At 44.4% G+C, this 24,545-nt stretch overlaps 1 protein-coding gene across 1 annotated transcript in view; it reads left to right on the top strand.

Annotated features, from left to right (window-relative positions):
* Positions 1-3,192: 3,192 nt before the first annotated feature.
* Positions 3,193-24,545, top strand: part of mei1 (meiotic double-stranded break formation protein 1) — a gene marked incomplete at both ends in the record, with an annotated part of 30,027 nt that continues 8,674 nt past the window's right edge. The window contains 21 exons of the mRNA XM_080856151.1: positions 3,193-3,333; positions 3,455-3,578; positions 4,001-4,051; positions 5,097-5,170; positions 6,019-6,124; positions 8,949-9,152; positions 9,783-9,919; positions 10,381-10,495; positions 10,828-10,944; positions 11,264-11,363; positions 12,444-12,578; positions 15,912-16,026; positions 16,135-16,226; positions 16,745-16,886; positions 17,464-17,575; positions 17,907-17,967; positions 18,142-18,230; positions 18,430-18,589; positions 20,013-20,163; positions 20,376-20,648; positions 23,604-23,781. Coding sequence (XP_080712277.1) covers positions 3,193-3,333; positions 3,455-3,578; positions 4,001-4,051; positions 5,097-5,170; positions 6,019-6,124; positions 8,949-9,152; positions 9,783-9,919; positions 10,381-10,495; positions 10,828-10,944; positions 11,264-11,363; positions 12,444-12,578; positions 15,912-16,026; positions 16,135-16,226; positions 16,745-16,886; positions 17,464-17,575; positions 17,907-17,967; positions 18,142-18,230; positions 18,430-18,589; positions 20,013-20,163; positions 20,376-20,648; positions 23,604-23,781 — 2,677 coding nt within the window. The remainder of the gene's footprint in view (positions 3,334-3,454; positions 3,579-4,000; positions 4,052-5,096; positions 5,171-6,018; positions 6,125-8,948; positions 9,153-9,782; positions 9,920-10,380; positions 10,496-10,827; positions 10,945-11,263; positions 11,364-12,443; positions 12,579-15,911; positions 16,027-16,134; positions 16,227-16,744; positions 16,887-17,463; positions 17,576-17,906; positions 17,968-18,141; positions 18,231-18,429; positions 18,590-20,012; positions 20,164-20,375; positions 20,649-23,603; positions 23,782-24,545) is intronic.

Here is a 24,545-nt window from a genome sequence, read left to right as displayed (position 1 = left end):
CAAATGTCCTATTAGAAAAACAAAAACAAAAAACGACCGTTGTGTGCACATCAGCACTTCTGCAGACTTGCGCAGCAAAAGATGCTGTTCTGCACGGGCCCTCGGTGGACCTGAGTAGCATAGTGTGAAGGCTAAATCGTGTAGACAACAGGAAGTGGTTTCAGTAACCTAGGGGCAGTGGTGTAGTGGTCCCTCGAGAAGTGGGTATACTCTTAATTTTTTTAAGCAGCCCATACAGCACAGGATAAACGCCCTGTTTTGAGAAGTGGGTATACTCAATGCTGACAGAGAAATAAGTGGGTATACTCCGTACCTGAGTATACCCTGGACTACACCACTGCCTGGGGCTTCATGGGCAGCTCTGTAGGCCCATTTTGCTGTCATATTAACCAAAATGTGTGTGTGTGTGTGTGTGTGTGTGACAGAAAAAGATAAAGAGATATTGAGAAAGAGAACATTTACAAGTGTAGGCTGAAATGCAAAATTGATGTTTGTGGCAGAATCGCCCCCACACTTTTCTGTCTCTATCTCCGGTTAGCAGTTGATCATGAATATGAGGGTATGTTGTCATAGATTAGAAATGAATGTCATAAAAGAAACCAACACAATTAAGTTGTTTTGCAATCATAAAATCCATCCAGTAGAAGTATTGTATTGATTGTCAGTATGTGCATAAATAAACTGCAGAAATGATAAGGTAACAATGTTGGGGTTATTATGTCATGACAGTCCAACATGTCTAACTTTGTTTTCATAATGGTTGTGGTTCCTTAGGCTATTGCACTAACTTATTAACCAGTGCACACTGCACAAACATTGATGAATGCTTACTATTTAGTAAATATGTAGTAATATCAAGAGAAATAAATCAGCATAACACAACTAGTTCTCTTGATGAAGACTTGTTATCCTGTGTCAGAGAGGTATGTAGATAAGGCAATTGATGTTTAGAAGACAGCTGAAGGACAGATATACAGTAGAAATGTATTTGTAAAAAATAGTTTATTTGTTTATTATCTATAGCAAACAGGCGAGATAGTGTGCTCCTGTATTTTCTTATGAAACTCAGCTTGTTTCGTGTATGATGTAACATCATCTGAATAGGATGGACCATATCTCTTCCAATACAGTCCAAGACAAATTAAATCATCCATAAAAGACTGTTTGACATGATTATTTATCAGGACCACCAAGAAGACGACCAAAATGATGCCAGAGAGTCTTCTGTGTATGAGGACTGTCTGGAAGAGTTCATCCCCTCCCACGAGGGTGCACATAAACATTGCAGAGGATGAGGATCCAGGCCCAAGTACCTCACCCTCTGCATCATGGCCCTCTGAAGAAGAGGAAGACAAGCAAGACACCCAGGTAAGTATTAATGGGAACCAGCTCCACTGCCCTTCTATGTCAGTTTTTAGATTATTTACTGAAGTTGTAAGTAAGAAAATCTCATCTTTTCCATTGATGTTGAGGGAAAAAAACATGGTCACGGTCATACATCACTCGCATTGCCTCACAAAAATGCTCGGCCTAGCATTGTTTTTTAAAAAACATTTTTAACATTTGTATCGATTATCATATGAATATAATACTGCGACTAATGCAATAGTAATATAAGGGAATAAGTGATTTTTATTACATACTTGATTATTTGTTAAATAAATGCACTGATCCAGAGCCCCATTTACCATTTCTTTGGTGTAGACACACAAATAACTGGATCTTAAATGAAAAGTTAATCTTAAATGTCACACAGGTTAAAGGCACCCAATGCAACTTTATAGGCTTGAGACTCGAAAAATAAAACATTCAATTTCTAGTCTTTTTTACACGTAGTAAGTTTCAATAACTCCATACCATTACATGTCGACATTCAATGAGCAAAGATGAGACGTCGTTGTGTGGTGAGAACTGATAGAAAATCGTAAACAACAACAATCGCCGGTGGGGAGAGGCCATTTTTCCATTGAAAGGGGCCGATCACACAGGACGCGACTTTTATAAGCGCAGTCGATCGTTGGCAAGATGCTCCTGGGGAAAAGCGCCTATGTGCTGTGGAGTGGTGCCTACAGTTAGCTAGCATGCTAGCCTATTTGTTTTAAAGGCATTTATAAAAGGCATAGTGTAGAGACGGCCAATTGGTTGCTCACGCAGGTCCACGCATGTGTCCGCCGTATAGAATTCGAATAATTCTTACATCTGGAGTTGTACAATACCTCATAGTTATAAACTGCTAAAATGTGCGCCTCCGCGCCTTGCGCTTAAAGTTGAGAATATTTTAACTTTTAGGCGCGCCTTTAAACCGCCAGAAAGGCATTTTAAAATGCCTTTAAAACAAATTGGTGGCACCAATAAATACAGATTTGGGGGAAAAATGGTGGCGATTGTTGTTGTTTACGATTTTCGATCAGTTCTCACCACACAACGACGTCTCATCTTTGCTCCTTGAATGTCAAAATGTAATGGTATGGAGTTATTGAAACTTACTAAGTGTAAAAAAGACTAGAAATTGAATGTTTATTTTTAAGCCTCGAAAGTTGCACTGGGTGCCTTTAAGAGGCAGATCAGTCAAACCACCTGAAAAGAGCCAGGCAGTCAACCAATAAGAAGTTTGGAAAAACAAAACTAGACCTACCGCAAATATCTGAAACCGAGTTGAGTTGGTGCATATTTCATGTGTCTAAACTGGTTGTTGCATGTAGCTAGCCAATTAAAAGCAGGTGATATGCCTATGTCAGAAAATCCTGCTCAGAACTCTCGTTTCCCCGCCACTGTTTTTGACTGTCAATGTCCAACTCAGTGTGGAGTTACACAAAGGTGCACTTTTGCGGAAAATTGCAAAATACAGTTTCTTTTCCACTGGTTGTCTGTGCGTTCTATGGACATAGTTGAAATAATTTAAAGCGTAAGGTACGTTTGGTCTATTAAACGCTTAAAAAACAAGCTAATTTATGTTATCTAATTGATGTTAAATTAGCTTAAATCAGCTAGCCTGCTAACGTCTCGTGTCACTTAGCTAGCTACTGTTAGTTTGAAACGTTAAATGTTATTTGATGTAAAACTTCCAGTTGCGTTATAAAAGGTAACTTTAGCTTACATTTATCCAACAATGTCAGTGAAAATATAGTAAATGACCGGTAATGTATGTTAAACTCCCAATGATGTGTTGTTTAGGATCAAAGAACCGTGAAAATGTCCAACGTGGATGTCATTTATCAGAAGATTCACTTCAGGCACGACCAGCGCTGGTCCGCGATTACCGGGCCCAATGCTGGCGATGTCGTGTTGTGTGTTGCCTGTGTCATTGAGATGATGGAGAGTAAAGATGTGTCGGTAAATGTAAACTATAGAAGTAAATGTACCTAAGCTGTAGTTGTAGAGTTATGGGCACTTGTCCTACCTGACTGGCCTAAAGTTCCTCCTTTTACTTCAATCCCCCATGACCTTACCACAGTGCGTACGCAAGTCAGTGGCACTGGCTGGAGTTGGGGGAGTCCTGAGGCGCTCTCCTGGAGCCATTAAAGAGTTGCTCTCGCAGGATGCAAGAGTCTGCCTCCACTTTATTTCCTCGTTATTAGGTAAGCTTTTTTTGATTTAGGTGCCAGGGAGAAGACATACAACTGGCTTTTCAAACGTCAATTAAACCAATTGTGAAATCTACAAAGTTATTAGAGGCACAGTTTTGTTTCTATTACTGTATTTTATGTTGTAATGTTGCAGTTTTTCTCTGCCATTCTAAACAAACAAACTGACAAAAATCTTAACTCCACACCTAAAGCTAGAAGTGCCTACAATACACTCATAACAATCAAATACCCTCTCTATTCATAAGTCATCTTAATGAAACTGAATACCTCCAGCATGTGCCTCTACAAACAGTCATCATGATCATGCATGATCAGCATTTACACATAGAAGCCCTTTAGTTTCAATATATACTCTTTATGTTAACATCCTATTTAGTTTTCATATATACTGTATATGTAAACATCCACTATAGGGATGCTTCGCGCTTTAGAAGACTCACCCACTCTGGAACAGGTTATACAAGGTAAGGCCGAAACCACCAACATTTTGGTCCTCCTTTAACTGTTTTACTTCAAAGTGGTTCTAGCTCTTTCCATGTGGGTGGACATCTATGTGTGGCCTTTCTTTTTTATCATAATGACACTACATGCACTGGGCGTAACATTACATTGTTGTTGGCTTGAGCTGGGTGATTTACTGACTGTGTTGCTAGACAGAGTGTTTGATTGCAACAGTTTTGTGTTGATGGGGGGTTGGTAAATTAGGAGAAACAGCAAAAGTTACAGGTGTACCTCACAGTGCAGTATATCTTATGGAACCTGATACAATTGTGTAAACATGTGAAATGGTCAATTTCACATTTAGAAAACATAGCAAATTGAGCATGCAAGTGTTGATGGTAAGTGTTTGTGTGTGTGTGCTCTTGATTACACTGATGAATATAAAGTATATTTGGGGTGATTGTGTGCGTGTGTGTGAGTATCTGAGTGGTTATGTTTGGATCATGCTAGTGTGTGTGTGAGTATGTAAGTGTGTGTGTGTGTGTGTGTGTCTGTATGTGAGTATTTGTGCATGGATAGTTCTAATGTGTGTGTGTTTGTGTGAGTAAAATCTGAGTGTTTGTTCTTGGATCATGCTAACATGTGTGTGTGTGTGTGTGTATGTGTGTGTGTCTATATGTGAGTATCTGAGTATTTTTGCTTTCGATCGTTCTAATGTGTGTGTGTTTGTGTGAGATATATCTGAGTGTTTGTTCTTGGATCATGCTAACATGTGTGTGTGTAGTTATGTGTGTGTCGCTGTGTGTGAGTGTCTAAGTATTTGTGCTTGGATCGTTCTAATGTGTGTGTGTGAGTATCTGAGCGTTTGTGTTTGGATCATTCTAATGTGTGTGGGTGTGTTTATGAGTGTGTGTTTATGAATGTGTGTGTGTGTGTTAGTATCTAAGTGTTTGTTCTTGGATCATGCTAACGTGTGTGTGTGTGTGTGTGTGTATGTGTGTGTGTGTATGTGTGTGTGTGTGTGTGTGTGTGTGTGTGTGTGTGTGTGTGTGTGTGTGTTTGCTATAGTTCTGGTTCATCTGCTCTTGGAGCTGCAGAGTGAGCAGTTTGTGCAGGACGTCCTGAATGACATCCACACGCAGGTATGACTCAGACCTTTTCACTTGAACAGTCCTTCCTTACACAGATGAATGACATGTTTCATAAACAGAACTTGATCTTTCCTCATGCCTTTCTGTTTATACAGTCACTGAATTTTCAATTAAATTAAATAACTGATATTTTGTTTTTAGCTTTTGTAATTTTAGAGTTATGGATGAAAAGGGGGAAATATGTGAATTATGTATGTTAGTGTCAGTTCAGAAGAGAATTATTAATCAAAAATATAGATTGAAGAACCTTTGCACCTACCAGACCCAGGGCTTATATGGCTACCAAAAATGACAAAAAGGCTCATATCAGTTATGTATCATGTATTGTGACATGGTACAGAGGTGCAAACAGACATATCAGGACAAATGGATATATCAGTCCTTATTTTTTTACTTGGCGCTCCCTGGTCCCTGGCTGTTGCAAGTGTGTGGGTTCATTGTCTATACCCTTTGTTTGGGAAACACATTACAAATTACACATGACGAGTGAAGGGTATGGAGGTGATCTGGAATCCCATTTGGAAACAGATATGGTCCTTGTGTTAAAAAAACTACACGCTCTTTCACACTGTTTTGTGTTAAAGCCTAAGTATGCGCTGATGTAGAAACATCAACGATTTAGAATTTCAGTTGGGTGTGATAGAGGTGATAAGAGATATGTTATTAACACAATTTGCAGGAATTACTCGTTGTCTAACATGCCTATAACATGCCTGTAGGCCTTCACACATCTTGCCTTGACGTGTGTCATGTAGGAAATTCAAATAAATCCTTCTCCATCTATGAAAGATTGAGAGTGATAAAGAATGATGCTTAGCAGTATGTCTTCCTTCTTTCAGCTAAGCAAGCAGGCGAGTGTGAGGGGCTTCTTGCCCACCTTCACATTCTTGGGGAAGCTGGTGGATGCACTTCCTGCTCTGCCACAGTCTTTGGCCTGTCACCATGGTAATGAACAAACCCACAGTTACATTCCATCTCATTGAATTGAACTATCAGCTAATATTTGTGGGTTTACTGTGGGCTTGTGTTTACATTCAGAGGCACTCTCAGAAACAGTGCAGAACCAAAACAACCTTGTCAATCTTTCTTTAAAAATAGAATAATTTACACCATATACTGTACATGCTCAGAGACTGAGTAGAATGGTATTTGTGTATAACCTTAACAAGTGTGAGGAAAGATTTTGAGAAGCAGATAATGAATAAACAGCACCCCTCACTGTGACGGTCGTGGTGCGGCAGTACATGACAAGCACACTCCTGCCCTATCTTTGCAACCACAAGCGCACCCAACAGACATGGTTTGCACAAACATGCACACACAAACACTCCTACCACTGATTACAATTGGATCCACCTCATGGACACGGCTAATTGCCTAGACTGGCTGGGGGGGGACATCTTAAATGGTATGGGCCATACCACTTGTATAAGGTGGTTTTTAACAAACCTTTGAGGTATTATTTATGAATAACATAGTTATCTCTGATAAATGATTATGAAGAAATGCTATGTTCGTGTCTCGGGTCTGTCTTGTCATGGTGTATTGTTTAGTGTTTGTGTCTACTCCCCATGTGTAAAAATGGGGCTGCCCACCATGTGTATATATGTTCATTGTTCTGTCTTGTTCAGTTAGTCTTTTCATGTCAGGTATGTGTACCCCTTTTGACTGCTGAGTTATGACCTCTACTACCTATGAGGCTAAGCAGGTATTTTTATTGAGATTTGTACTGCTGAATATTGTCCTCTACTCCATTTAGAGGCTGAGCAGGTGAGACTGTTGCTCTTTGTCCTCAGTATGGTTGTGAGGCTTAGCAGTTCTCCTAGGTATTTGAAGCATAATAAAACTTTATATTTGAACCCTCACTCTGTCTCTGAGCTTTTGGGCCAAACCCACACATTTTCGACGGCAACCGTGGCTCGGTCCGTCACACTCACCCTCATCTTCAAACCCCCACTGCCATTATTTGTTCTAAGCTCAGTCAGACAAGAGGGGTGAATCTGCCAGATCTTGGCTAGGGGTCCATGCATGTGCTGCGAGAGAGTCTGAAAGCCCTGCTGATTGGTAGATTCACGCAGATGTTTCAAAGCTGTCATCTTTATGATGTGTGGGTAGATGGTGGGTGTTTGGAAAAAACGCAGGTGCTGTGTGTCATTTCTGTGTTTGTGAGTGTTTGTGTGTTGGTATGTTTGTGTGTGAGTATGTTTGCGTTTGTATGTACGTGTCTATGTGTGTGTGTGTGTGTGAGTGGGTTTGAGAATATTTGTGTTTATGCTGGAAGAGGCTTTTCTCTGTGCCACTGTGGTTCAAAAGCTACCAGCCCATGCAGGCAGCCATTATTGACTGTTAGGGCCCTGCCAGCATACACAGGAGCCTCTTGTTTTTCATAACATAACTCTTGTGTTTCATAGGGCCCAGATCTAACACACACACACACACACAGACACACAGACACACACACACACACACACACCTACACACACACACACACACACACACACACACCTTGCTTTAGCATACAATCCTAGTACAGATACAATCTCAAGTTCTCAGGTTCAACCCATATGCACACATAAGTAAGTGTAGAGGCGATTGCCATGATCCATGCATTCTCTTTTTCAAACCACATTTACAGCAGGCTGGATCATTACCAACATCTCTTGTTCAGGGCTTATTTTCCCTGCTGACCCACTGCTGTGTATTCTGTTGCTGTTTCAACTCACTCCCTCTGTCTCTCCAGCTCTCTCTCTCTTTCTCTCTCTCCTTGTTCAGAGCTTAAATTAGACATGGCAGTGATGTTCTGGGGGTTTGATGTTCTCTGCTGTGCTTTGCTCTGCCCTGTGCGCGTGCAGCTCTGGGCTTTACAGTCAGCTCTGCTGTCATCTCTGCTGCTCTGGGTTTATCTGCTGCAGCCTTACTCTGAGCCCCGACCACTCACCAATCCTCAACAACAAGCTCAGTCCTGCCTGCCAGAGAGACACCGGAACAGACGTGATCTCAACATGTTTATTACAGTTGGCACTGATCTCCCCAGTCCTTGTTCACATGTTCACGGATCCCTCTGGTAGTGGGTTAATGCTGATTTTTACTGAAAGGCCACAGGGTGAGGTAATAGACTGGTAAAAAGACAGGCGGTTGGAAATGATGTACCCTTTTCATTCAGAGACAGATGTACATTTAGATAGAACGGTAATGAGTGACAGAATCTCCGAGTCCTCCTGGCAGTGGTTCTGCCTACAGCTACCACGCCTACTCCCTCACTCGCTCGTTACTCCTACTAGATGCCATCATCTGTCTGTCTACCCCTGTTTCTTTCTCATTCTAAATGTATTCCATCTGTCATTTACCTTTCGGTTCCATCTTTCACTTCCCTCACATTGTCTTTGCTCCTGTTTCAAACAAACTTTTTTAGAGCACATTTTTAACTTCCCCAATTTTTTTTTTTGCACTATTTCTCACTCAATAGAAAATCCATATCTGTGTTGACAACTGTTATTAGTATGTAATAATAAGATCTATTATGGCATGACAGTGCAGAAGGTTTGGCTTTGTTGAACTCTGATTGAAGACGTTGGCACAGCTTCACAGACACACTGAATGCCTTGCATTTCACAAGAGACATGCATTTACCAGCTCGTTTTGCTATTAGAATAACTAAGAAATATATAAATATCTTGCTCTTGCTGTCTCTTCCTCCCTCTTTTTCTCTCCATCTCTCTCTCTCTCTCTCTCTCTCTCTCTCCCCCCCCCCCATCTGTCTGTCTTCCAGTGTCTCTGCTGGAGTGGCTGAGTGTGGGGCTGCAGCACCCCGACGAGGGGCTGAAGGCGTCCGTGTGCTACATCCTGCGGAGGGTGTGGGAGGTCCCTGCCGCGGCCCAGTCCCTGCCCACCCCCTTGAGGGATGGCATTGCCCGCTCCATCCTGCACACCCTCGACCACGCCTCCACTCCTCAGCTCACCATCAACTGCGTGGGTGAGGGAGCATTGCTGCGTGGAGCAGAAGATGGATGAAGAGAGGGGAGGAAGAGGGAGAAAACACAATAGAAAGGGACAATAAGAGAGAGCTTTGAGTGGGGGGGAAGGAGAGAGTTTTGTTATGGAATTGGAGTATGGATGAGATGAAGGAGTTGGAGGGGAAAAGAGAGAGGGTCAGTGCACGTGAGAGGGGGAGATTTACAGTGGGACTGGAAAGGAAAATAGGGACACATAGAGTGAGACGAAGAGGAAGAGGAGAGGTTGTGGGGTTGAGCCATGCAGTGACTGTCACAGCAGCTCTCCCTACACTAATTACAGGGAGGCAGAGGTGGAAGACAAGACCGGGCCTCATTGCGAGAGAGGGCTGCTGGGTTACGCTTAGTCAAATCTGCCACGGAGGACTCATGTTCTCTGCCCAGAGAATTGATAGTAGTGCAGTAGAGCAGTAGTGTTGCACTGCACCAAGAAGTGTTACTTTTCTTGTGTGTGTATGTATCTATGCATGTTTGCAATGTGCAAGTGTGAATGTGTGTGTGAATGTGTAATAATACACATTATATTATGTGTGTGTGTGACTTGTGTGTTAGTTTGTGACTTTTGTGTGTGTGTGTTTGTATTTGTGTATCAGGCCTCTTGAAGCAGATGCTCCAGCAGGGTGAGGTGGTGTCGGTGCTTATGAACTGCAGGACTTTGCCCATCCCTGATAATGACTGTCCAGAACTGCCCCCGGCACAGCACTGCTCCCTGCCCCTCGCCCTCAAGAAGGTTCTCACCTGGTGACTTTCTGTCACACGAGCACACACACACACGTTGAACATCAAATCATACAGTGTGTTCACGTAGTCATTGCTAGTTATACTGTGTGTAGTTGTGTTGTTGCACTAGCCATAGGTAAATTTGTCGGCTTAATGTCAATAAACAAATGGCGAATGCAAATTTACCCTCACAAAAGGTTATTGTCCTGTGGGGTCAGCGATGTAATAGCTAATAATATGTATTCAGTTTTGTGTGTGTGTGTGTGTGTGTGTGTGTGTGTGTGTGTGTGTGTGTGTGTGTGTGCGTGCGTGCGTGCGTGCGTGCGTGCGTGCGTGCGTGCGTGCGTGCGTGCGTGCGTGCGTGCGTGCGTGCGTGCGTGCGTGCGTGCGTGCGTGCGTGCGTGCGTGCGTGCGTGTGATTGTGTGTGTGTGTGTGTATGATTGTGTGTGTGTGTGTGTGTGTTACTGCAGCTATTGTTGAGTGGAGATGAGATGCTGCAGGTGGCTAGTGCTCAGTGCATGGCTGCTGTGCTGGTTCATTCCCCCAGTCAGTACTGCCCTCCGTTCATCCAGGCAGATTTACCCGGTGAGCCAAACCCCATCCCCAAATCCAAGAGCCTGACTGCCTCTGTACCGCTGGACTTCTGCTGAGTCCCAATTCTCTCTTTTATGAATCTGTGTGCTTATGGCTGGCCATTGTTCTGTTGTTTTTTGCCGCAAATCATTCATACCTCTGATGCTTACCTCCTGTGCATGTGCATGAGGCTCCACAGCCCCTTTTTCTTATGTGTTTAACGCCACTGTGATGAATGTGTGAGACCCCCAGCTGTCAGTCAGTCTCACTGGTCTGTCTGTGTGTGTGTGTGTGTGTGTGTGTGTGTGTGTGTGTGTGTGTGTGTGTGTGTGTGTGTGGTGAAGAGTTCCTGTTTGAGCGTCTGAGCAGCAGCAGCGAGGCCCTGCTGTGGTCGACTTACGGTTGCCTGCTGTTACTGGCGGAGGAGTCACTGTTCTTCTCCCAGTGTCACACAGTCTATGGTGAGACCTGTGTGTATGCATGTGTGTGTCTGTGTGTGTTGGCAATAGTAAGGTAAGGTAATAGTAAGCTTAGGTATTTGTGTTGGGAAATGTTTTGCATGTGTAACTGCAAAGTGTATTACAGGGTTGTACCTCACTGTGAAGTGTATGCACTATGCACTATTTATGAGAGCTATGCTGTAAGACACAGTGGAACATGAGTGTGCACGCATTTGTGTTTGTCGGTTGGTGGTGGGTGAGTCATAGTACAGTTGAGACAACCCTGGGCTATGCTTTAACCACTCTTTTCTGTGTGTGTGTGTGTCTGTGTGTGTGTCAGGTATTGAGTCTCTGGTGCGCAGCTTGAAGGATGTCCTAAAGCTGACCAACCTGGAAGTGCAGAAACAAGGCATACACCTCCTCACCGCCATCCTGGACAGGTAAGAAGTGCCCCACCTATCCCACACAAATACCACAGACAGTGGCACATTAAGCAAGGCTATGTTAGTTATCGGACAGTGTCAAACATCGGCCATTCTATAAAACAATCAAAATGCTAATTATGGATTAACAATTTATAACTTCTTTTTAATAATGGATTCACATGACAACGCGAACTTTTGCCGATAACACACACTGTCCGATAATTTACACCGTTACGATTTACTGGGGTGCTACTAAGTCTAAGCCTAAGTGCACTCTTCACTGCATCTCTGAAATACAGCCCATTATGCATAATAGATTCAGCTCTTAACTCTCTTGTCTGTGAGATGATGACTATCATGTCCTTCAATAGAGAAGCACTGAAGCAGCAAACAGTCATTTCAGAATGGCCTTTAGTGCCAGTAAATTCAATTAAACTCAATTGGTAACACAAATGTCTCAGGAATAGCAGCAAACAGTTCTTGCCTGTGCTTTTAATCTCAAATGAATCAGTCTATTTTAAGAGGTCTGTGTGTGAGTGTGTGTGTGTGTGTGTGTGTGTGTGTCAGACCTATTGTATTTTGTCTTCTCTGCCATCACTGGTAGTCAACCCTCAACCAGAATACTGATCACTGGACAGAAGGCTTGCCGGCGCTGACCCCCTGAAGCTGACTGTATTAAATGACTGAAGCTAAGGGTTGCATGTTTGTTGCCACAACGGCCTGAGAAAATACCAAGTGGCTCAGCTGGAGTGGAAAGTGGCTTCTGGACATGTTGTGGGCCTGTTGGGGCAACAAGAACATCTCAACACACCACTGTTACTGCATGGCTCTCGCAAATCAAAAATATTATGGAGTCCAGCGTCTGTGTTAGATCACATGTGTTTGTTGTTGTGCTTTAAGGGTTAGCGCTTCTGCTGGGACTCCTGTTTGCTCTTCCTATCTGCCTCTAATATCTCACTAGTCTTCTTTCCCTGGCACTTTGTCTCTTTTTTTGTCTCCCTCCCCTTGTGATTTTGTCTTCTTCACTCTCTCTCTCACCGACTATTTCCCTATTTCTCTCTCTGTCTCTCTTTCTCTCTCTCTCTCTCTTGGCAGGCAGCCTGCAGCGGTGCGACTGTTTCCCACCGGAGCTGGGTTTGCAGGTGTAGCGGAGGTGGTGTTTTTGGCCGTGTCCTCTCCATGCCTGCGGGTAGCTACACATGCAGCACGGGCCGCCACTGCCCTCCTCAGGTGGACACAGGCGCACTCTCTCTCTCTCTCTCTCGCTACGCATTCGATTACTGCCCTCCTCCTCAGGTGGACACAAGCGCACTCTCTCTCTCTCTCTCTCTCTCTCTCTCTTGCCACGCATTAGATTACTGCCATCCTCAGGTGGACACAAGCGCTCTCTCTCTCTCTCTCTCTCGCTATGCATTAGATTACTGTTCTGGGGGGGGCAAGGTCATGGAACAGGTCAGTCATCTGTGGTCTGTAATACATGGCTTTGCTTCATACATCTAAGTGTGCATTCATGCCAGGTGGACACAAGCGCAGTCCTGCACACACACACACACACACACACACACACACACACACACATTCACACAAACACACACACACACAGACGTATTATGTACATGGGTCTGAATAGATATATGTGTACCCCTACACTACACCACACACAGAGGAAATACACTCACATACTTTTGTTAGCTGAATACACACACTGTAAACCCAAACAGTACTACTAACTCATTAACATTATGTATTCAGTACTTAAAACCTGGTATTTAGTTGACCCAACTTAAAATGTATTAGTTTGCTGAGCAATTGAAGATGTTTAATTGTATTGGAATGTTTTTGTTTGAGTAAGCATTGCCTGATAACTCAATTTTTTTAGTATCTGACGTCATCAACGTCGTTAAGAACACCATTGCAAAGATCCTGTGATGAGAGACAGAGACAGCAGACTTAAGGTAGAGGAGTCGTTTAGTAATCCAAAGGTTGGAAGGTTGCTAGTTCGATTCCCCACTCCTCCTTACCAAGTGTAAAAGTGTGAACCCCTAAACTGCTCCTGATCTATAAATGCAAAATTCCTTATAAATCGCTTTAGATAAAAGCATCTGCTAAATCTCAGATGTAAATGTAAATGTACATCTGGCAACACTGGGAAGGCGGTCGACCAATGACAGTTCTCTCTACAGAAGTTGGGACGTAAGGGAGATACACTTGTAAAGGCGTAATAACTAGTTTGTGGAAGACCCAGAGAAACACAAATCCTGTACGATTTTGGAATAATATGAGTTCAGAGAACTCAAAAATTATGAAAATGATAACTAAATAAATCAGTATAGCCGATGTATAATTTTTAAGTTAAGATTACTTAAAAAAATATATACAGTATATATGTACTCAAATTTTCTTATGTAATCGGTTACATCAAAAGTTTTGAGTTCTCTGAACTTGTTCAGGCTTACAGTGCAAGGTCACTCACACGCACACGCACACACACACACACACACACACACACACACACACACACACACACACACACACACACACACACACACACACACACACACACACACACACACACACACACACACACACATACACACACATACATACACACATCCCCTCACATGAATACATGGCTTTGCATAAATACAGCCGCGGAAAAAATTAAGAGACCACTTCAAAATTATCAGTTTCTCTGGTTTTACTATTTATTGGTATGTGTTAAAGTAAAATGTACATTTTAGTTTTATTATATAACCTACTGGCAAATAAAAATATTGTCATTTAGATCATTTATTTGCAGAAAAATGACAATTGGTCAAAATAGCAAAAAAGATGCAGTGTCTTCAGATCTCGAATAATGCAAAGAAAACAAGCTCATATTCATTTTTAAACTACACAATACTAATGCTTTAACTTAGGAAGAGTTCAGAAATCAATATTTGGTGGAATAACCTTGATTTAAAATCACAACTTTCATGTGTCTTGGCATGCTCTCCACCAGTCTTTCACATTGCCGTTGGGTGACTTTATGCTACTCCTGGCGCAAGAATTCAAGCAGCTCGGCTTCTTTTCATGGCTTGTGACCATCCATCTTCCTCTTGATCACATTTCAGAGTTTTTTTTATGGGATTCAGGTCTCGAAATTGGGCTGGCCATGACAGGGTCCTGATCTGGTGATACTCCATCCACACCTTTACTGGCCTGGCTGTGTGGCATGGAGCATTGCCCTGCTGGAAAAAACACTTCTCAGAGTTGGGGAACATTGTCAGAGCAAAAGGAAGCAAGTTTTTCTTCCGGGACAACGTTGTACTTTGCCTGGCTGAGGTTTGTAAAAGACCATAAGGATTGAACCAAAGCCGACTGGAGGGTCTCCTAGTTCGTCTTCTCTGATGAGTCCAATTTTCAGCTTTGCCCAACACATGGTCGTCTGATGGTTAGACGGAGACCTGGAGAGGCCTACAAGCCACAGAGTCTTGCACCTACTGTGAAATTGGACTCATCAGAGAAGACGAACTAGGAGACCCTCCAGTCGGCTTTGGTTCAATCCTTATGGTCTTTTACAAACCTCAGCCAGGCAAAGTACAACGTTGTCCCGGAAGAAAAACTTGCTTCCTTTTGCTCTGACAATGTTCCCCAACTCTGAGAAGTGTTTTTTCCAGCAGGGCAAGGCTCCATGCCACACAGCCAGGCCAGTAAAGGTGTGGATGGAGTATCACCAGATCAGGACCCTGTCATGGCCAGCCCAATTTCGAGACCTGAATCCCAAAAAAAAAACTCTGAAATGTGATCAAGAGGAAGATGGATGGTCACAAGCCATGAAAAGAAGCCGAGCTGCTTGAATTCTTGCGCCAGGAGTAGCATAAAGTCACCCAACGGCAATGTGAAAGACTGGTGGAGAGCATGCCAAGACACATGAAAGTTGTGATTTTAAATCAAGGTTATTCCACCAAATATTGATTTCTGAACTCTTCCTAAGTTAAAGCATTAGTATTGTGTAGTTTAAAAATGAATATGAGCTTGTTTTCTTTGCATTATTCGAGATCTGAAGACACTGCATCTTTTTTGCTATTTTGACCAATTGTCATTTTTCTGCAAATAAATGATCTAAATGACAATATTTTTATTTGAAATTTGGTAGGAATGTTGCCAGTAGGTTATATAATAAAACTAAAATGTACATTTTACTTTAACACATACCAATAAATGGTAAAACCAGAGAAACTGATAATTTTGAAGTGGTCTCTTAATTTTTTCCGCGGCTGTATATGTACTCTAAACTACATCCACATGCTGTATTATGCAAACTCCTGAATAGCCACATTCATTCACTCACATACGCACACACATATGAGAACTGACATAATAATATCAACCTTGGCCACACAGTCGCAACTCCGCAGTCAGATGGAACAGAAGAAGAAAATGTAGTGTCAGTCGAAGTAACAGCGCTTCAAAAGCTTTTGAATCGACTTACAGAGGAGAGGCATGCACTCACTCAATCAGCCTGCTGATTTCATGTCCATAACCTATATCTGTGGCCTGAGTGTGTGTTTGTCACTGCAGGCTGCACCACCAGTCCAGCCCAGTGCAGTATAAGGAGCTGAAGAAGGTTGTTGGGGCAGTTATAACTAGGTGCACTGAATTACCTGTGCCCATTACCACACACCAAAGGGCCAAGGTAAGGTTGTTTGTGAAGAATTGTGTGTGTGCATGCGGATTACATTGAGAAGATTTGACTGTAGCTGAAAGAGGCTTTATCCTTGTCAACTGGAATTTGCTTTATTAGGGGGCATTCCCTGGTACCGATCCCACCGACCAGGCCTCAAAGGCAGGCAGCTTCCTCCTCCAAGCCCTGGTCTGCTTTCAGGAAGCCTGCAGGTCAGGGCTCCTTCCAGCTTTAGAACACTAAAGCATATATATATTTATAAACATACATTTACAGATCATGTGCTTGTGATGCGGGTTTCAAGGTTTTTGTGTGTATCTGTGGGTGTATGCGTGGTCGTGTTTGTATGCATACAAATGTCTGTTCTAGTGTATGTGGATCCATGAGGGGAATAGAGGAGTCGATCCTGACTCTTCTGACCATGTGTCAAAGTGTCCTTGAGCACAACACTGAACCCCCAACCGCTTCCAATGTGCGGGCTGGCGCCTTGCATGGCAGCCTCTGCTGTCGCTGTATGAATGGGAATGCTTGTGCCGTGTCCATTCCCTTGCTTATGATGCTGGCCTTTTTCACCTGACAAAAGCACTCTGTGTGATTGCTACAATTTTGAATGGCTGGTCCCTGCTGTATCTCCAAAAATAGCTAACATTGTGTGTGTGTGTGTGTGTGTGTGTGTGTGTGTGTGTGTGTGTGAGTGTGTGTGTGTGTGTGTGTGTCTGTGTCTGTATAGGCTTGCAGAGCAGTGTGCCTCTGAGCCCAGTCTGAAAGAGAACGCCTTCACAGCCCCCCACAAGCAGAGGAAAGACTCTCTGGAGTCCCTCTGTCTCAGCCTGCTGCGCTGCTGTGATACCGTCCTCATCCCTACTGTCACCGTGAGGCCCCAGCCTAGACTAGCACATGCATTACACACGCAGACAGACACACACACGCACACACACACACACAGACACGCACAAACACACACAGCACACAGACAAACACACTCACGCAGACAAACACACACACACAGACAAACACACACGCACAAACACACACAGCACACAGACAAACACACTCACGCAGACAAACACACACACACAGACAAACACACACGCACACAGACAAACACACGCACACACGCACACACACACACACACGCACACGCACACAGACAAACACACGCACACAGACAACCACACGCACACAGACAAACACCAGCACACAGAAAAACACACGCACATAGACAAACACACGCACACAGACAAACACATGCACACAAACTCCCTGTCACAAAGACACGTGTATTTGCATAACTTTTGGGGTGCATATAGATGTATACATTTTTAACTTGTGTGTGTGTGTGTGTGTGTGTGCGTGTGCGTGTGCGTGTGCGTGTGAGTTTGTGTGCGTGTGCGTGTGCGTTTGTGTGTGTGTGTGTGTGTGTGTCTGTGTCTGTGTCTGTGTGTGTAGAGACTGTGTGAGCAGGCGCCCAGTGCTAAGGTGCTGCATCACTTCTTCTCCATCCTGTCTCACCAGTTCACCATGCTGCCCTCCCTCATGCCCCTGTTCGCCCTCAAGTTGGGTGAGTGTCAGGGTCAGAGGTCACATAATGATAGACAAGCTAGGCACATGAGCATGTCCACTAGGACTGGTGCTGGATCAAAAACATCTAGCAACGTTCACAAGTAAAATCATTTATTGAGAGCTTTTGGGTGTGCGGATCTATCTATTTTTCAACAGGAGTCAAAATGTGTTTAATGCATGTGCTAGTCTTGACGGAGTAGTTAATTTCCAACATTCGGGCAGATATATACACAAATACTGTGCAATAAAGATGAAAGTTATTAGAACATATTTGCAAAGAGCTGAAAATGTTAGAAATGTCTTTTTGGTCTCCCTGTCTTTTTTCACAGCCTCCTCTGGTTTCATTAGACTGGTGTTGGAACACAAGGCATTCTTATGCTCAGGAAACAGGTGATGAGCCATCATGGGGAATATGAGGCCCGCTGGTTAGGTTAGGGTTAGGGTCCATGAGATCATCATTTTTGTCCCTGTTTAGTCTTTTGTATGTAGTTTGAAACTGTAACTGTTCTCATTTGTACGGTAAGGTAATTGTACTCACTTCTTTCCACACACCCCCCCTTTCAGAAATTCAGGTCTGAATGCTGCCTGCTGTGACTTCTTACTGAAACTCAGTAAATGTCTCCTCTCTCAGCCATCAAGCTCACATCAAGAGGGTACGGTGTGTGTGTGTGTGTTTGTGTGTGTATGTGTGTGTGCTCTACTGGGGATTTATATCCCCAAAGCTTATGAATCTAAAAGGAACATGCTTCTATCTGTTTCTCCCTCCCCCTCTCTCTCTGCCTCTGTATCTTTCCCTTCCTGTCTCTCCCCTTATCTCTCACCCCTACCTCTCTTCCTCTTTCTGGTGTGTAGATGTAGAGGAGCTGTTGGGGCTGCTGGAGGCCTCTCTGCCGTCCCTCTGCTGCCGTGTGGCTGACTGGCCCTCCCTGCTGACGGACGCCTCGGGGACCTCCAGAGCCACTCAGTACTGCCTGATCAGCCTGCTGCACCTCACCCAGCTACATGGGGACAGGTACTCACGCAAGAACCCACACACAAGCAGGCACTCATACACACACACACACACACACACACACACACACACACACACACACACACATATAAAATATACACAAATGAGACCGTGCACATGAACACACAAAAAAATACGGAGCCAGTACAGTATATAGCCATGTATTGAATGTATAGCACCCACACATGCACAGACACAGAATATACATATGGGCAGTTACACAGACACAGAGTCTACATATGCACAGTGACACAGACACAGATTCTACATGCACAGTGACACAGACACAGAGTCTACACATGCACAGTGACACAGACACAGACACAGAGTCTACATATGCACAGTGACACAGAGTCTACATATGCACAGTGACACAGACACAGACACAGAGTCTACATATGCACAGTGACACAGACACAGAGTCTACATGCACAGTGACACAGACACAGTGTTATGGTGTGGTGGTTTTCCCCGGTCTGTCGTCTCGACAAGGTGCAGTGGGCGTGGTCGCGCACCTGTTCTCTATTGCCGGGCGGGACTTCGCCCTTTATAAAGCCGGCCCTTCGCAAGATGGAGGAAGCTCGCTTGTCTGGAACTGGCTCGCTGTCCGTTCCCCACAAACTCTTTGGCTGTTCCACACTGGACTACACACTGAGCCTTTGGAGACTTTTGAGACATTTACGCGTGTTACGCGCTTTTTCGTTTGGCTGCTCTTGTTTGCTTGGTGGTTGTTTGTTTTGTCTGCACCTTTTAGTTTAGAGGTAGCTAGTGCAGGTAAGGAAGTCTGCGGAAGACTCACCTCCTTTTTCATTTTGACGGGAGCTAGGTAAGCTGCTGCAACCATTTAGTTTAAGGAGGCTTTTTGTTGGCATTTTGTTTTCCCTCTCTTCCACTTTTTCAGCAACCACCACTGTGTTTGTTATAATAAAACATAACTGTTGAACCGCAAACCAGAGTCTGGCCTTTTATATTACGGGACCTTTTGTTCTCAGGGTCTACCGTAACACACAGAGTCTACATATGCACAGTGACACAGACACAGAGTCTACATATGCACAGTGACACAGACACAGACACAGACACAGAGTCTACATATGCACAGTGACACAGACACAGAGTCTACATATGCACAGTGACACAGACACAGAGTCTACATATGCACAGTGACACAGACACAGAGTCTACATAAGCACAGTAATTCTGACTCCCCCTGACCATGTGTCAAAGTGTCCTTGAGCACGACACTGAACCCCCATCCGATTCCAATGTGCCGGTTGGCACCTTGCATGGTAGCCTATGCCGTCGGCGTGTGAATGGATAGCTGTCTGAAGCATTAGCCTGTAGAGCGCTTTGAGTGCTCTGAGTAGAAAAGCGTAATATTAATGCAGACCGTTTCCCATGTGTATGTCCATGTGTACTACAGACTCCTACCTGACCCGGTGCTGTTCTCCTGTATGGTGGCTGCGCTGTGCTCCATGCCTGAGCAGGGGGACGCCTCCTTCCCCCTCTGTGTGCTCCGCTCAGCCCTCTACCTGCTGGCTGTCTGCCAGGACAAGAGCCCAGAGCTGGACTGGGTAAAACACACACGCTGACATTGTCCCTCTTTCTTGTTCTATCTCTCTGTATCTCTCTCTCTCTCTCTATTCATCTATCCACCTATCCATCTATGTTTCTTGCTCTCTATCTCTTTGACTTCTTATTTTGTTTCACTTAACATACCTACTCCTCCTCCTCCTCGTGATCCTTATCTTGTTGTCTCTGTCCCCATCTCTCTGTCCGTCCCCAGGCTCCTCTGAACAGCATCAGTAAGGCTCTGTCCTGCTGTCCTTTCCCATCACTGTACACACACCACCCAGCCCTGCTGCACTTTGTATTCCGCTACCCCGAGCTGTCGAACCGCTTCGGCCCACCTCTAGTAACACTCTGGCTATCCCATCAGCCTCAGCCTGACCCCGAGGACCAATCAGAACCAGCACCCGCTGTTTACCCATCTTCTTCCTCCTCCTCCTCGCTGCAGGCCGTGCTAGAGAGGAACCCCAGTGTGACCCTGACACTTTTGGTGAGGGAGAAATGCAGCCTGACAGACCACACACACAGCCGAGTCGGATGTCACAACTACAGTATCGCTAGCGAGAGGTGTCCTGGAACAGATTAGACGCGTAGATGTTTGTCTAAGTGTTAGGTTCATACTCATGCTGAATATGCTGATAGATAGAGAAAGAGGGAGAGCTCTGTAGAGAGAAGGAAACCACTCATATAGAGGATAGAGTAGAAGAGTATAGAATAGACCATAGATCATACACAGTGTGCCCTGCATCTAGTCTTCAGATGAGCCAGAGTCATCTTATTTGTAGTGCTGCCATTACACACAGCCTGGAAGGTTCTGTACCTGAATCATAGATGCTGAGAAGTAGCCAGTCTTTGTGGGCAGATGCAGCTTCAAGCAGGATGTGCTCATCCAGCTACTGGGCCTAGAGCACTGTGAGACACACACACACACACACACACACACACACACACACACACACACACACACACACACTCACACACGCCCAAACACACACACACACACACACACTCACACACGCCCAAACACACACACACACACACACACACACACACACACACACACACACACACACACACACACAGTCTGCCACAGATCTCGCAGGGAAGGGCATGGGGAACCAGAATACCTCAGTTCTGACTTCATTTATTCCACTGGGAGAGCAAATGTAGTGTGGTAGTGTGTGGTGTTTTCTCAGATTCTCTTTGTGCTTTACTCTGTCTTGCTTTTCTGTCTCTCTCTCTCTCTCTCTCGTTCTCTCATCCTCATTTCTTTGTGCTGCAGGTCTCCTCAGCTCTCTCCCAGGGAGGCACATCTTGTGTGCTCAGCAGTGTGTGTATGAGCACTTTTTGTTTGAAGTTGGTTTTCTGCTCTGAGAGGAGAGCTGTAAAGTGTGTGTGTGTGTGTGTATGTATATATGTGCACGTGTGCGTGTTTGTGTTGGGGAGTTCATGGAAAGCAAGAAGTTGCTTGCTCAACAGCGTACAGTAGAATCATGCAGAGCAGCGTACAGTATGTTGGCCTTTATATACTTAGAAACTTTTAGTTACATTTGGTTTATATTTAAAGATCTTAGAAGATGTAGTGCCTTTGATTAGTCCCACAAAAATGTCTCTGACAACTGTCACAGAAATAGATTCTCTGATGCTGTTCAGAGATCTGCCTAAAGCCTTCAACACGGTGAAGCAAACAGTGTTCTGGAAATAACTCCTCAGGCATGATGTAACACTGAAGTTCCTGTACATCTTCAAGCAAATGCACTATGCACAATGCACCTGCCACATTTCTGGATGGATGCTCTCAATCAGAACGCTTCAGAAGCAAGGTTGATGTAAATCATTTTCAGCCTTCTTTTTTTCTTCTTCAGCCTCTTGCACGGCGTCCTCAGTGAAGCAGTTTGAGTGAACCACCAGAACTGAATGGAATGAAAATGTTTTAACCCGCAACAGTCATAGGCAGGTCAAAGACTCAATTGCCAGATCCACAAATATAAGTATGCTGAAGGTTGTGCAGTGACCTTGCACATTGCACTACAACATGCCCAAAAATCAATGTCCTTTGTATCAATTGATCGGGATCTAAATTATTGCAATCATTGCTGAGAATAATGCCTCAGCCAACAACTTCTCTTGCAGCAGCACTGCTGAAAGTAGTGGTCTTGGGTTCACTCTCTTCCCTGACTGATCATTAGATCATACAATCAATAACCAGCCTTAACAAAGCCTCTGCAGACTTACAGAACCTACACTTAAAGGAAACAAGAGCTTGAAGAAAGCAAGAACTTTGAAGACTAGCACGGAACTTGTGTACAATGCAGGTTGCTTTTGAGTGGAAACATGGACTCCCTATTGAAGACTCAAAGAGTGAACCTTTCCACATACACTGCCTATAGAGTCTCAAATAGATTAAACCTTTCCACAATAACTGCCTATAGAGTCTCAAATAGATTAAACCTTTCCACATACACTGCCTTATATAGAGTCTCTTTACAGGATTGCATGCCTCATGGAGAAATTCTTGCCTCCGTCAATTCAGCAAAAAGAAAAAAGACACTCCACTGGCCATACTTCACTTCCACTGGCCTGGCCATGCGGTTTTGATGCCAGACCACAGTCTTTGATGTGATTTATTATGTAGTCAGCTCATGCCAACCATTAGCTCTAAAGATTATAGCAAAGAGCTTATGAGACAATCCAGGCTAGTCCCCAAGGACCTCAAGTCACTGGCTCTCAACAGCTCAGCCTTGCAGGATACTTGTGCCAGAGAGACCTGACAGCACTAAAACATCCTACACCAACAGGGAAAGGGGGCATCAATATGATGTCAGAATTGCCCCAACACTTTTTTTCCCCATCTGCTTTATCCCACCTCTGGCAGAATATGCACCTCTTGTATCCGCCTCTTTAGCCAGATAAAGTAGCACTAATGCTGGCTGCATTAACCCTAACCCATCAGTTCCTTCTCACAGCTCGGAAGGACAGCTAAGAGTCTTACCCTTGCACAGCCATTCCTCATCCCCTGTCCACTCCTTCCCACTTTCTCCCTTTGGTCCAGGGTCCTCCTTGGTGTGGGGAAAATACCAGTTCTAAAGCAGGATTTGGGAGATTAACCCAGCCAGCTTTTATTACACCATATATGTATGGAAAGAGCGATATTCAGCCTATGCAGAATTCAGTGGAAAGCAGTGCATATAGTGTTGGCACTCGAAAGACTGCTGTATTAAAACCTCTTCTGTGCTCTATACCAACATATAGATTTCTGCCCATTCATGTATGTGCAACTCATATCTATACTGTGTTAATTGTGAAGCGAATTCATTTAAATATACTGTAGAAACTACACTAACACAAGTGACAAAAAGGTAGCAAAAAATATCAAACAGCCTAACAACAACAAAACTCACCATCTGTCTTCCCTCTCCTCCTGGCGTCCCTCTCCCCCTCTTAGACGCTGGTGGTGAGCAGTGATGAGCTGCTAGGGGAGAGAGCTCTGGGCGAGCTGCAGCGCTTCCTGCAGGTCAGAGGCCACTGGGATCGGTCTCTGTCAGCGCTGCTGCGGCCCGCCATGCTGCAGCTGCTCCAGAGGCTGGCCTGCCAGAGCACAGCCAACAGCCATGGGCCATCAGGTCAGCTACACACACACACACAGACACACAGCCAGATGCCATCAGGTCAGCTTCAGACAGACAGACAGACAGACAGAGGCCATCAGGTCAGCTACACACACACATACAGACACACAGACAGACAGAGGCCATCAGGTCAGTTACACACAGACAGACAGACAGACAACGTGACCCAAGGCCACTAAGCCCTGTTCACAATCTTACTCATGCTCTAACTTTTTCTCTTTGTCTAGCTCTAGGTTACCCTTTTCCAACCCTTGATTTCACCCTCTCTTCTCTCTCTGTTCTCTTTTTTGCTTGCTTTATTTCTTTCTATTTCATGTTTTCCCCCATTTTCATCTCCCTTTTCATCTTTCTGTCATTATCTCAAGCCCTGTTCCCACTCTCTCTCTCTTGCTCTTAGTCTCATTGTTATTCACATTCTCTTCACTCCTGTTTTATTCCTCTCCTCTCCCTCCCTCCCTCTCTCTCTCCCTCTCTCCCTCCCTCCCTCTCTCTCGCTCTCTCGCTCTCAAACTCTTCTGTATGGCGGCCCATTCCCCTGTGTCATTACTCATGCAGCGCTGAGTTTTGCCCTGAGATGGGTGTTAGTTTAATTGCGTCTCAGAGGGCCATATCACAGCAGTGTCTACACAGGGTCAAACAGCCCCTCTCTGCAGCCTTAAATTACACATTTATATCACACTGCCTCAGAAGCGCGTGCACGCGGGGAAGAATATTGAACAGGTGTCTGACGAGGTGAAAGCCCCCTGTCTCTTTCTGTC

The sequence above is a fragment of the Sprattus sprattus genome, assembly GCF_963457725.1.
Source record: "Sprattus sprattus genome assembly, chromosome: 18".
NCBI lineage: Eukaryota > Metazoa > Chordata > Actinopteri > Clupeiformes > Clupeidae > Sprattus > Sprattus sprattus.
The sequence above is the reverse complement of the archived record's forward strand: the minus strand, read 5'-3'. Positions and strand labels throughout refer to the sequence as shown.